Source organism: Ictidomys tridecemlineatus, chromosome 8 (genome assembly GCF_052094955.1).
Source record: "Ictidomys tridecemlineatus isolate mIctTri1 chromosome 8, mIctTri1.hap1, whole genome shotgun sequence".
NCBI lineage: Eukaryota > Metazoa > Chordata > Mammalia > Rodentia > Sciuridae > Ictidomys > Ictidomys tridecemlineatus.
Window position 1 is genome coordinate 84,197,180 of NC_135484.1, and position 14,416 is coordinate 84,211,595.

At 34.0% G+C, this 14,416-nt stretch overlaps 1 protein-coding gene across 3 annotated transcripts in view; it reads right to left on the reverse strand.

Moving 5' to 3' along the window:
* Cd109 (CD109 molecule) overlaps positions 1-14,416 on the reverse strand; it is a 136,482-nt gene that overhangs the window by 9,817 nt on the left and 112,249 nt on the right. For all 3 annotated transcript variants that reach the window (XM_021720804.3, XM_005341260.5, XM_078019717.1), the window contains 5 exons: positions 13,638-13,803; positions 11,680-11,870; positions 11,032-11,187; positions 5,767-5,832; positions 2,793-2,935 (listed from right to left, as the gene is read on the reverse strand). In XM_021720804.3, coding sequence (XP_021576479.2) covers positions 2,793-2,935; positions 5,767-5,832; positions 11,032-11,187; positions 11,680-11,870; positions 13,638-13,803 — 722 coding nt within the window. The remainder of the gene's footprint in view (positions 1-2,792; positions 2,936-5,766; positions 5,833-11,031; positions 11,188-11,679; positions 11,871-13,637; positions 13,804-14,416) is intronic.

Sequence of the window (14,416 nt, forward strand, 5' to 3'; positions counted from 1 at the left end):
GACTGATTGAAAAGCCACTCAATGCAACTTCTAACCTCTGCTGGCTCAACACTCTGAAGCAACTAAATCCATCTGCTGGGCAATGCACTTAGCCAAAGTAGGTGCTATTGAAAACTGAGTAAGTGGATTGAAACCAGAGGAGTTTGCATGTGAGCAAAAATTAAAGATGAGAAGAACAGTTAATCTTTTTAAATGCCTAAAAGTATAATGCAGATTATACTTTCACTACCTTGTCAAAGCACCTTGGTTGACCAAAAGCATTTTGAAAGACTAGTTTACTAGCCAATGAAGAATTTGCTAAATTATCCTGCCCCACAGAAAACCTTGTCTGAGGTCACGTCTTAGACCCTGTTGATAGGAATAAAATGCCTGAATTATCAGGCAATCTTTTTATAAAGTATCACTAAAAATAAAATTCAGTGCTTTTTATTACTGAAAATTATTATTAAATTCAATTATTTTTATGTTGTTTGTGTTTGATGTAATAGTTTTTCTCAGAAAACTAGCAGTTGCATTTAAAACTGTTCCTAGCCAGAACAGTGGCATATGCCTGTGTAATCCCAGCTACTTGTGAGGCTGAGGCAGGAGTATCTCAAGTTCAAGGACAGCCTGGGCAACTGAGTGAGACCCTGTCTCAAAATAAAATAAAAGGACTGGAAATGTAGTTCAGAGATAGAACACTTGCCTAGCATACATGATGCCCTGGGTTTGATCCACTGTTGTGTAAGAAAGAAGAAAGAAAAAAAAAAAGGAGAAAAGAAGGACGGACGGACCAGCTGACCTTCTATAAAGCCTCCACTTTCACATGAAGACATTTCCTTCTTCAGGATATAATTACCAAGCAATATCTGATGCCCATTTTATTCCTCATACTGGATTAAGATTTAAAATCCTGCTTCCTTACATAAACCCCCATACAAATAAGGAGACCTCTGGCCAGGGATACAGTTCAGAGGAGGTAGTTCAGCTTGGCTACAGTATGTTCAAGGCCCTAGGTTCAATCCCCAGCACCAAAATATAGATAGATAGATAGATAGATAGATAGATAGATAGATAGATAGATAGATAGATAGATAGGTCTCTTCATGGTCTGAATCATGGTTCTACTTCATTTCCTCCTCTGTTTCTTCACTTGATGCCCCTGAGAGGTCAAATCCCCCTCTCACAGGTCTGCAAAGGTCTTCTCTGACTTTTTCAAAACCACAATTTTAGACTTGCTTTGAGGATACTTTGTATTCATTTCTGCCTCCCCTTCCAAACAGTAAATTCCATGAAGGCAGCCTGGTGTCTAGCTCAGCATTATATTCTCATGCCTGACTGCTGACACACAGAAGAGACTTCACCAATATTTATTGAGTGAATGAATGAGGGAAAGAGAAAAACAGGGAAAATAATAGCATTTAGTGCACGGAGTTATTGAAAGGCCTAAATGAAATGCATGTAAAAGCGTTTTGTATAGTTGCCTGTCATATATATTTGTGATAAATGTAGGTTGATTGTTGACAATAATAACAATTTGATGTTGTCATTCTTGAACACAGACAATTGCAAACCTAGTAAATAACAATAATAATAATAAAAGCCCCACTTCCTTCTTAGCTGAAAAGGAAGCCACTGCAGAGATGCTGCTATTTTCCTAGTACAGAATGTCCAAGAAGGTAATGCAAGGTGCAAATATGTAACACTGTGTCCCAAAGTCATGAATAAGAAGGCCCAAAGATAGTACATAGATAGTAGTGATAATGCAGGTGATTTAGGCAGTGGTTGAACATCAGGATGAACACTTAGAGATGACTTTGAGGAACATCTGGAAGCTCTGAACCACACCAGTGACCTTCAGCCCAACAAGATAAGTTCAATCATAATGGTATGGGATATTTGAAAAGTGCAGACAGCAATTCCTTGGTGTTAGTGCATCCTTTCATAGTAGCTCCCAGCTCATGCCAAAAAATGCAGATGTAACAGGAAAGACTGAGAAGGAAGAAACTACAAAGCCTCTTGATTCAAGAACTTTCTCAGAGTTGTTCTCAAACTTGTGTGTTCATTAGTATGACCAAGAAGCTGAAGAGGCAGCTTCACAGCCTTACTGTGAAGTCAGCAGTTCTGAGGTAGAATCTCTTTTCCTTATGATTTAAGATCCTCAGATGCTCTGGATACAAACCCATCTAAGAATTACCTCAATTAAGTACTTCCAGACAGGTTCTAATTATCCAAGATGCAAATCTAAACTGGAATATTTTCAGTGCATCTAAAAAAAACTTTTCTTCATTGAATGTGCATGCTCTTATAAAGTTCAGGGTCAAATGTATAAATAAATGGAGCAAAGTATGTTATATGCATTTATGAAATGTCAGAATGACATAGTATATATATAATGCACTAATAAAAAAACAGACATAAAAAGTTAAGGTTAAATCTGAACCTGAAATGAAATTATTTTGACAGAAAAATGACTTAACAGCCATAAATAACTATTTTGGAATGTTAAACATGATTGGTTAAAGTTTTCCTAAATTAGATTTGAATTTTATTGAATTTATATATTTTTTTATATTCTAGTATGTTATAAAATACAACAAAAACTTGTGAACAATTTCTGGACATGTCTAAGAAATGTTGAAAACAATCAATAGTACTTTTAGTCTGTAATCTGAAGTCATAATTACATAACTGAATTCTTCATGAAATAAAAGTCCCTACATATAGTTTGATAATTATACATAATTAAATCTTCAAATCTATTTTTTAAAGAAGAAAAATAAAGAAGAGGAAGGACCTAAACAGATACCTACCTTGTACACACATTCAAATTCACATGATTGATATCATCTTTATTATCTTTTACTTCAACATCTAAATCAAAGCCTTCTTGATTTTGGATAGACTTTTTTCTTCTAAAAGACCCTGAATTTTTCACATTATAAATAACATTGAACTGCAATAAATAACAAATTAGCAGAAATAACAAATTAGCAATATATTTATTAACAATCAATTGCCATCACTTTACATTCTAAATATTAGCTAATGATTCTCTTTGGGATAAACCAAACTAGATTTGTAACCTTCACAACTAGAAAAAACTCATTTCACTGGTTAATAATGTGTCATTAGCAACAAATATTATTACAAAATATTATTTTAAAATTATTTTTTAAATTGTAGGTAAGGGTGGGATTGTAGGTCAGTGTTAGAGCATCTGCCTATCATGCACAAGAACCTGGATTCTATTCCTAGTACCAAAAGAAAGGGAAAAAAATCTATATCAAAAATTTTAGGTAATATTCCAAAGCAAGCACCATAAAACAGAGTATAATATTCATGGGATATTGTTTTTATAAAGAATATAAAGCACACCCTTGAGAGGAAAGGGTGGAGCTATCTTCTTGAGAGTTTTATCTAATTTCTAACTTTAACACCAAATGAAATGTTTTTCACAAACTGGAACCAAAAAATCTCTCAGTAAGATAAATGAAAACTAAAACATCGCCTGTTCAGCTGCTGGGGATTCTTTTTCATGATACAATGTTTTTCAAAGATGATAAAATGATGGACTTGAAGTCAAATGGGTCTTTTCCAGAACACAATCAGTGCCCACCACTGATGTGAAAAGTGCTACGGGAATACTGGGGCAGTGTGAGGGCCAGTATCTTCCTCAAAGTGATCCTAAATCAGAAGGTTAGGAATGTACTCAAAATTTCCTAGGCCATTCTCATCCCAAGATGAAACAGAATCTACTTAATTGTTTTATTTCATCCACTCTTTTTACTACCAAGGTTCATAAAGTTGAATATTGATATGCAACATTATATTTTCTTTTATTTCTACACACATACACACACCCCTCAGAAGTAAACATTAGTGTCCTTCCTATATTTAGATACTTTGAAAAAAATCTTCTCACTAAACTTCACTTTTCAAATCTAAGAGTTGTAGTCTTTTATTCTATCACAACCCAATAATCTTCCATCATATAATCATGTAATCTTCCATCTCTTTGATCATCCTGATTATCTTACTCTGGACATTCTCCAGTGCTTTCTAAACTACAATAATTAATTATTAATTTTAAGAATAATTTTAATTATTGATTTTAATTATTGTATTTTAATTACTTCTGGAGAAGAAGTTGATGGTTTCATAAAACTGGAGAGATGGTCTTTGTTATTTTCATCATGATCCTTCAGTGGCATGCAATTTTCCCTTCAGAGATCAATGTCATCAAACAAGGACTATTAGATTTTTCCTCTGTGTCATAATTAATACCCATCTACAACTAAGTGTTAGGACTTATGTATGGATCACAGTGAAGCTCTACACTTCACATAGAACTCCAACAGATCTTGCAGTTGATTTCCAACAACTTAGCATCTTATTACCCAAAAGAATTTAACAGCTACTACAAATATAATAGTTTTCTGTGCTCTTCTTCTTCCAGAACACAAGAATCTCAATATCCATTTCTGGGTGTCCAACGTTTTTCCAATTATTTCCCTCCAGTATAAGAAGAGGCTATTGGTCATTTCTATTTGTTTTCCACATATTTACATAGACATGGGACAATGAACATTCTAAATATTATGTACCACAGTTACCCCTCTGTCCTTCAAACCTCAAGTAACAAGCATTTGGTTTCAGTGATTTATCTATATTTGGCTTATCAAAAATGAATCCCAACAATTTGTTGATTTAAGCATACATGATTTTTATATTGTCTAAAATATACTGCAATATTTACATTGGCATTTACTCTTTGCTTTAAGACAGTTCAGGAATGAGAATTTTCCCATGGCCTTTGTTGGTAAAAAACAACAGAGATTATGTACTCATTCTCTTAATAATGTAAATAATAATCTAAATAATCTTTAAAAATTATCAGGAAATTTCTAAATCATACCTGCTAATAAGCAAGGTATACCTGCCCTTGGCAGCATACCAGTTTTCTCAATTAGAATTAGTACACTGATTTTTTTTGAAAGTACTATTTTTCAGTAATGGCTACTGCATTACTTTCTTAGAAAGTGTTTTGAGGTTGGTTTGGTCTTTTACCCATATGTATAATCATTTTCAGTCTATCAGATATTATTTGGGGTTCCAATGAGATGATTTTAAAGTCTGTATTATTTTCATGTATTTTCAGTGTAATATGTATTCTAGTCAGTATTTTCATATTACTTCCAATTTACTGTAGCTCTTGCTGTATCACAAAAAGTAGGCTTCTTCAAGTTTTCTTCCTGTACCACAGCATTGAACATAATAATGCTCTAATTTTTTATTTACTATTATATAAGGATTTACATTAAAGGAATGCATTTCCTATTTTCAAGACAAAAACTTATAATGACACACTGACCTTTATATTCTTGGATAAATATTCAGAATATGTAAGTAAAATGTGTATTTGTTCATCAGGTAATAATAGAAACTATACCAACAGTACAATTCCTGAATTGTAAAAACCAAAAAAGTGGGAGTTCCCAACTATTCACTTAAATCATATTAAAGGATTTTAACTCTCACATCAAAAGGCAAATAATCCCCCAAACTCATTTTTCAAATTGATTATCAATACATGACTCTTGTCTACTCACTGGTGCATAACACCTCTAATACCTTTTACTAAATAAGAGTAGTATATCTTACCTATGTCATAGAAATAAATAATTAAGAATTTTATACAAATCATCTAAGATAAAATTTAGCAATATTCCCAAAGAATTATTATTAAAAGTCATACTTAGCTTAAAAATAAACATTATTACATACCTGACAAATAGCAAATCCAAAACCACTTGCAGAAATATTAACTGTAGTTGGCTGTTCCACAGCAATCTGAAGAAAGGGTGGGGGGAATGAATGAAGAATGAGTGTAATTTTCCATATCTAGTTCCTTCCAAGTAGCCAAAGAAATCAGTGTCATCCTCAGTATGGGTAGAAGCAATCCATGGAGAATTCTGAGAGCTTTGCATGGTCTTACAAGCCAAAGCTCACCTCCTCAAGCAGTTACACAATGAGGCTTTGCATCTGTCCTCTGGAGGAGCAAGCCAGTGTGGGGTGTCACTATTCCACTGTCTGCCCAACCTCTTCAAGGCTAGTAACTTGTTCAAGCCCCTGTTAGTTTGGTGCTTGCCATAGCCCCACGTGTGTAAGCTAAAAACTTCCAGAAAGAAAACAGGTTTGGAAAGTGATGCCACCTGATGCCACCTGATGCCACCTGCGTTCTGCCCCAACTAGTTTGATTAGAGCTGAGAAAAATTTTAACAAGCTGCATCTGCACTGGTCTCATCATGTAGGATTGATAAGACTAAGGTGAGTGCCACAGCAAGGAGCTGTGATTTCAGGCCCGTCCCTTCCCTCTCCTCTTGAATTACCTAGATCTGCACCCCATCTTTTATCAGAGGACAAGTGATTCAGGAGGCCCTTCAACACAACTGGAGCAACCAGCATCAGAATCGATTTCACATAACAAAGCTACCATCAATAATACCTGTGGAAAACCCCAGCTCCTGATGGGGACTTCCACTCTCATAATGGAAGTGGCTACAGAGGGCACATTCCATCTACCCTGCTTCCTATACCACATCTGCCTGAATGTTTCCACTCTTAAAGACTTGCAGAGAGAGTGGGGGCTTCTCTGACTCCAACATGGAACACTCTAGGCCCAAACTGTTAAATCACAACCAAAGAAGCTACAGGAAAGTTACACTACATAGTCCACTGGAAATAAACTCAACAATATGCAACAAGCCAACACCCTAAGTCATATTCTCAGAGGAAAGCTGCATAACAACAAGGACACAACATAAATGTGGAAGAGATACCCATCACAACAAATGCATGAATCTCAATGTAAAAAAAACAAGAGACATGAAAAAATAAGGTAATATTTCAATAACTTCTACCTCCATAGTAACAGATTTCAAGGAAACTGAAGTGGATGAAATGCCAAGAATTCACAAGAATTAGTTTTTTAAAAACTCAATAAGATCCAAGCAAATATAAATTAACAAGTGAAGGAACTGAAGAAGACAATGCAGAATATGAATGAGCAAGTCAATAAATATATGGAATCTGAAAAACAACCAAACAGAAATCTTAGAAATTAAAAGCTCAATAAGTCAGATAAAATACTCAGTTGAAAGCCTCAACAGCAGAGTAGATCAATTAGAAAAAAAAAGAATACTGGATTTTGAAAACAACTCTACCAAAATATTCCATTCATATAGCAATAAAGAAAAAAGTTTAAAAGAATGAAGAGAACATACAAGATCTCTGAAACACAATTAAAAAATAAAACATCCACATAATTGGTATACCCAAGGGAAAAAGTGACATACAGAGGGCACAGAAAACCTAGTCAATGAAATAATTACATAAAATTTCCCAAGTCTTGGAAAGATATAGAAATTCAGGTACAGGGGGAATTTAGAATTACAAATAGACATGATCAGAAAAGAACCCTTGCAACAACATATTATAGTTAAATGGCCAAATGTACAGAATGAAGAAAGAATATTACAATCTAAAACAGAGAAGAGCCAAGTTACATTTAAAGGCAAAACCAGTAAACTAACATCAGATTTCTCATCTGACACTCAAAAAGCCAGGAGGACATAGAAAAATATATTTCAAGTCCTAAAAGAAAATAACTGCCAACCAAGATTACTAAACCCATCAAGGTTATCCTTCAGAATCAAAGAAAAAACAAAGACCTTCCAAGATAATCATAAACAAAGAGAATTCATGACCACTAGGATCAGAATTATAAAAGAAAATATTATACCCACAAGAAGAAAGATAAACACAATTATGAGAGAACATAAAAAAATAAATCCCACTAAAAGAGTAGACACACAAATGAGAAACAGGAAAGAATCAGACATTACCAATGCAATAAGCCATCAAACATCTAAGATGACTAATAGAGGAAGAAACATAGGATAGTCAAAACAACTAGAAGAAAGTTAACAAAATGGCGGGGGACAAGTATATCCTTTTCAATAATAACTCTGAATATAAATGGTCTTAACTCTCCAATTAAAAGACACAGGTGGGCTGAAAGGATTAAGAAATAAGACTCAAAAATATGTTGCACACAAGAAACTGACCTCACCTACAAAGACAAATAGAGACAGAACGTGAAAAGATGGAAAAAGTATTCCAAACAAATAGAATCCAAAAAGCAGTGAAGCTATAATTGTACGCAACAAAATAGACTTAAGAAAAATCAAAAGAGAGAGAGACAAAAAGGAGACAAAGAAGGACACAGTCATGGTTTGGATTGGAAATGTCTCCACAAAAGGTTCATCTATTCAAAGTATGATCCCCAGTATGGTAAGGTTCAGAGGTGGAGCTTTTAGGAAATGATTGTGTTATGTGGGCTATAGCCTCATCAGTAGATTAACCCATTTGATGGCTTAATAACTTGAATGGACCACAGGATGGTAATTGTAGGAAGATAGGGCATGGCTTTAAGAAGTAATTCCCTGGGGGCACAGCCTAGGGGACTACATCTGTCCCTGGTCCTTTCCTATATCTCTCTCTTCTTCAAAGTTGCAATGAGCAGAGCAGCTCTATCATGTCCTACCATGATGTTTCTGCCTTGAAAGCAGTCAAGCATGGACTGAATCCTTTGGAACCATGAGCCAAAAGAAATATGTTTCCTTCTAAGTTGTTCATGTCAAGTATTTGGGTCACAGCAACTAAAAGCTGACTAACATAGCTTCTATCATTCAAGGGAACAATACATCAAGAAGATGTAACAATTATAAATATAAATTCACTGAATGTTGGGCACCCAGTTTTATAAAACAAATGCTACTAGACATAAAGGGAGAGAGATGCCCTAATACAACGATAGTGGGGAACTTCCTACCCTTCTCTCACCAATAGACGTATCATCCAGACAAAAAAATAAACAAAAAAAATCAGAGTTGGATTATACTATAGATCAAACAGATTTAACAGACATCTACAGAATATTCCAGCCAACAGCTGTGGTATACACATTTTTTTTTCATTAGCACATGGAATTTTTTCCAGAAGAGGTCATATATTAGGCCACAAAGCAAGCCTTAACAAATTCAAAAAACTGAAATAATTTATTGTATCTTTTGTGATCACAATGGAATGAAACTAGAAATCAACAGCAAAAGAAGCTACAGAAATTATACAAATGCATGGAGACTGAAAAAAAAACACTACTGAACAGTGGATCATGGAAGAAGTCACAGGGGAAATTAAAGAATTCTTGAATCAAAAAAGGAAACAAAACATACAAAATCTGTGGAATATAGAAAAATCAGTACAAAGAAGAAAATGTATAGCAATAAGATCATTCAAAAAAATGAGATCTCAAATAAGTAACCTAATGATTGCATCTCAAGGTCTTTGAAAAATTAAGAACAAACCAAACCAAAAATTAGTAGAAGAAAAGAAATTATGAAGATCAGAGAAGAAATAAATGAAATAAAGTCTAAAATAACAATACAAAGGATAATGAAATTAAGAGTTGGTTCTTTAAAAAGATAAATAAAACTGACAAACCCTTACCTAAACTAACCATCAGAAAAAGACAGAAGATGCAAATTTTTACATTGAGGTAAAAGGGACACAATACAAGAGAAAGCACTGAAATTCAAAGGGAATATTTTTTTAAAAACTATATACCAATAAATTAGAAAAATCTGAAAGAAATATACACATGACCTACCAAAATTGAATCAAGGGGATAAAAATTCTAAAAGGATCAATCAAAAATAATGAAAATGAAATTAGAGTTGTAATAAAAAAAAAAGTCTCCAAAAAAAATAACTTCAGGACCAAATGGACTCATCACTGAATTTTACCAGACTTTTAGACAGACTAACACTAATGCTTCTCAAGCTATTACATAAAAATAAAAAGAAGGAACACTTCCAAACTCTTCTGCAAAGCTAGTATTTCCCTGCTATCAAAACCTGATAAGGACACAACAAGAAAGAACAGTAAGGACCAACACCCTAATAAACATCAATGCAAAAATCCTCAATAAAATATTCTGATTAATAAGTGAGTAAATCACCTAAATAGACCCTTCAAAAAAGAAAAAGTACAAATGGCTAATGAATATATGAAAAAGTGCCCCACATTTCTAGCCATCAGGGAAATGTAAATCAAAACTTCATTGAGATTACATCTCATCCCATTTACCACACCGGTTATCAAAAAAAAGAAAAAGAAAGAAAGAAAGAAAGAAAGAAAATAAATAATAAATAAATATATAAATAAATTCTGGTGAGGATGTGAAGAAGAAGAAAAAGAAAGCCTTATACATGGTTGGTAAAAATGTAAATTAGTACAGTCACTATGGAAAACAGTATAGAAGTTCCTCAAAATACTCCAAATAGAACCCTCTATGATCCAGCTATTCCACTCCTGGCTATGTAGCCAAAAACAAAAAGAAAAGAAAAATGAAGTCAGCATACAAAAGAGGCACCTCCCCATACTCATATTTAACCCAGATAAGGAATCAGCCTAAGTGCCCATCAACAGAAGAACTGATGAGGAATATATAAAATATACATAATAGAGTATTATTCAGCCTTAGAGAAGAACAAAATCCTGTCTTGTGCAGGAACAATAGATGGAACTGAAAGATACCGTGTTATAAGAAGACACAGAATACAAAGGATAATGAAATTAAGAGTTTGTTCTTTAAAAAGATAAATAAATAACACACACTTCCTCTCAAATAAATATAACTTAAAAAAGAAAGATGTCCTGAGAAATAGGCAGGAATGGAAGGCATGGTTATTCCCTTTCCAATGTGGAAGTCCCCGTATTCTCTCCTTTTCTACCAATATTTCCAAAGTTCCCGTCTCCTCCATCCTTCCTGAGATCAGAAAATTCAACCGAAAGGACACCACCACCATCTCTCTGCAGGGCTCTGGGAAGAAGTCATTGCTCATGTCTGCAGATTAAAAGTAAAGCAGTATTCCAGTACAAATAACCAACTGCACAGAATTTTAAATAACTACCCCTGGTTCACACCTCTGCTGTCTGAAGGAGAAAGCGGTTCTGTGTATCGATCAGAAACTTTACAGGACTCGGTGAGCTAGGCTGCAGCACAGTCACTTGGACATTTGTCCTTTCTGTATTCATTAGAGCTGCAAATTCAGACAGGGCCTTTAAGGCCACAATAGTATCCTGTTGAGAGAAAAAAAAAATGATTGTCCATATAAGTATATATCAAGGTCCTCAAAGAGTAGTCAGATTTAGGAAACCTACTGTACATTCATCTACCCTCCTTGAAAATGGAAGCCTTTCTAACTCATCTTTGAATCTCTTGGCTCAGAGAATAGCAGAAGCTTAGAAAACATTTGCCCAGGAACATTGCTCAGAAAACATACACACATACTTACATATGTCACTTTTTAAACTATTATAACTTAGAAATTTTCAAACTAAGCATCTACCCTTTTATCAGTTACTACAGATACAAAATAGCCAATACAGATGGGGAACTAATTTATTCCATATAAATGTCAGATATGAAGTTTATATTAAAAAATAAAATGAGTCTCTTAAGTCTTGGAGTTAAGCTACTAAGCTTTTTAAAATGAGTAAGTTTATGAAGTCATAGTGAAAAAAAGGAATCATATGCTCCTAATTTAAAGGGGGAAAACTACCATCTCTCACCTGGGTAGATGCAAAGCCTCCCAAGCTATTTCTCTGCCTGCTTAGCCACCTCATAATTGGGATTCCCTCGGAAATCTGAAACTGCAGAAAGTGTGAAAGTAGTGCATAAGCTGCAACTTCAATATCCAGAGAGCGTGGTTGCCAGGACTCAGAAAGCGTGGATACTGATGACACCCAGAATTGCATGCCTCCTGAAAAAGGAAAGGACTAATGTTTCAATTAACTATCAAAAATTACATTTAATTCCACTAAACCTACACTGATCCAAGTTCTGCTTCATTAGCATAAAAATATTTTAATCTAAAAAATATATATATTTTAATCTATGTATATGTTTATGCAGAAACATACACACACACACACACACACACACACACACACACACACACACTTACATATGTCACTTTTTAAATGATTACTTAGAAATTTTCATCCTTTTTCTATTGCCTCTATTTGAGGATGTTTTGAGGAACTATTTTTCCCAAGAGAAATTCCATATGTTTGGCTTAAGACTAAATGACTATAAATAAAAGAAAAAACATACTATATTCCAGGAAAATAATGTATATAATTTATCTGACCAGGACATCCCCAAAATAGTTTAGGACACATGGGAAAGAATCCTGTTCTGGAAATCAGCCACTAACCAGATCTCACATTCTGGGAAACCTCTCCCTTTTTCATAAGATCTTTTATAGTTTCTGAAGTCTCTAAACAATTTCTACATTTATCACTTCTTGAATGAACAGAAATTTGAATCGGTGGGCATCATTTAAAGTTATTTCTGCCCACCCACCCCTCTCTCTTTCCCTCTTACACACATATATGTACAACTGACTACATAGTCCATTTGGGTAGTAACTACACTTGTGCTTTTGTAGCCAAAAGGCAGTCCCCAGTCAAAAAAAAAAAAAGTCCTAAATACAACCCACTTACTACTAATAGCACCTCTTTTACTATTTTTATAATCACTTTATTATATTTATTTTACATTTTTATAATTGTACATTATAATTACATAATAGTGGGATTCATTATTACAATATTCACACTTGCACATAACATGAATTGGTCGATTTCATTCCCTAATACCTTCCCTCTCCCTTCTCCCTCCCTCTAGTGTTTTTCCTCTACTCTATTGGTCTCTCTTCTATTTTCACTAGATCCTCCCCTTTTTTTTCTTTATTCTCTCTAATTTCCACTATATGAGAAAAAGTATATGACCCTTGATTTTCTAACTTATTTCACTTAATGCAATGCTCTGTCACAATGCACTGTCCACCCATTTTCCTGCAAATGACAAAATTTTGTTCTTCTTTATAGCTGAATAAAACTCCATTGTGTATATATATATACACATATGTGTGTGTGTGTATATATATATATATATATATATGAACCAACCTAGGTATCTGTCAACATATACCTAGGTTGGTTCCATAATTTGACTATTGTGACTTGTGCTTTGGCAGCATTTTTTTTTGATACCTGCATTTAGATCATATTTTTGAGCACTTGCAATAAGGCAGGCTCTGCACATGATTTCATTTAATTCTCACTCATAATCTCATTTAATTCTCATTTAATCCTAATATAGGTGTTAGTCCCACTTGTAAAGTAGAGAAACTGGAACTCTTAAAGTTAAGTTACAGAATTAGAATTTGAATCCAAGTCTCTCCAGAACCCAAGATTTTAAAGAACATTTCAAATCAAAAAATGGCAAGTGATGTACAGCAGAACATATCTAAAAGGAGACACGTGAGCCCCAAAATTCTATAGGTAACTCCCAGAGGGGCTAGAGGCATCGTCACCATGTCAGGCCCATCCTGAACTCATTCTGTATTTCATTTTTGTAAATGTAACCAACTTCATACCCAGCTTATAAAATCTTCTCACTTAATTTACATCTTCCATAATGCTAAATAGTCCAAAAAAATTCAATCCAGTTCATATGTTACCTTCTTGTTCTGCATGCTCAGTCAGCAAATTCAAAGCTTCCTTTGCTTTAGGACTTTTCACTGATGACAACGCATAAGTTATAAGAGCTAGAGTGTAATTGTCTGAAATTCCTCTACTGAATTCAGACTCCAAAAATGTGACAGAGTCTTGAACATCAATATTAGGCTTGAAAGAAAAATACAGATTTTACTACTCAACCCATAACCACACAGTAAAACAAAAAGTACTTTGAAACATTTATTCAAAAAATTTTTCAACATTTCTTATGATCTTGACCTAGGCAATAGGAATCAACAATGCTCATTGACATTTAAAGATTTGCTATGTATTTTGAAAATAATACTGCTTTTAGTTGTTATAATTAAATAAGCACCATTATTTTTGAAGGAATAAGAAATAAAAAGTAGAGCTTTTGCAACTGATTATCATAATCTTAGATTTAAAAAAAGAAAATACAGCTTAAGAAAAATATTTCTCTGATTTAATTTCAGATACTGAATCTCTAAATTTAAGGGAAAGTTTATGACTAGTGCTGGGCTAGGAAAATAGTAGGAGCTTAATAAAAAGAATAGTGCTGATCTTATAAAATGTAATTGACAGTTAGCAGTAAGGTGTCAAACACCAAGATGTCAAACATCTGGAGCAAAATTAAGCTCATGAGTGTAACTTTCTGTGCACTCTCATTCTCATGCAAGCACCCATGCCCATTCAGAGTGTGGGTGTGCTTTCCACTAGATTAACCAACACTGCAATTGTTCCATGGTATTTTATAAATAAA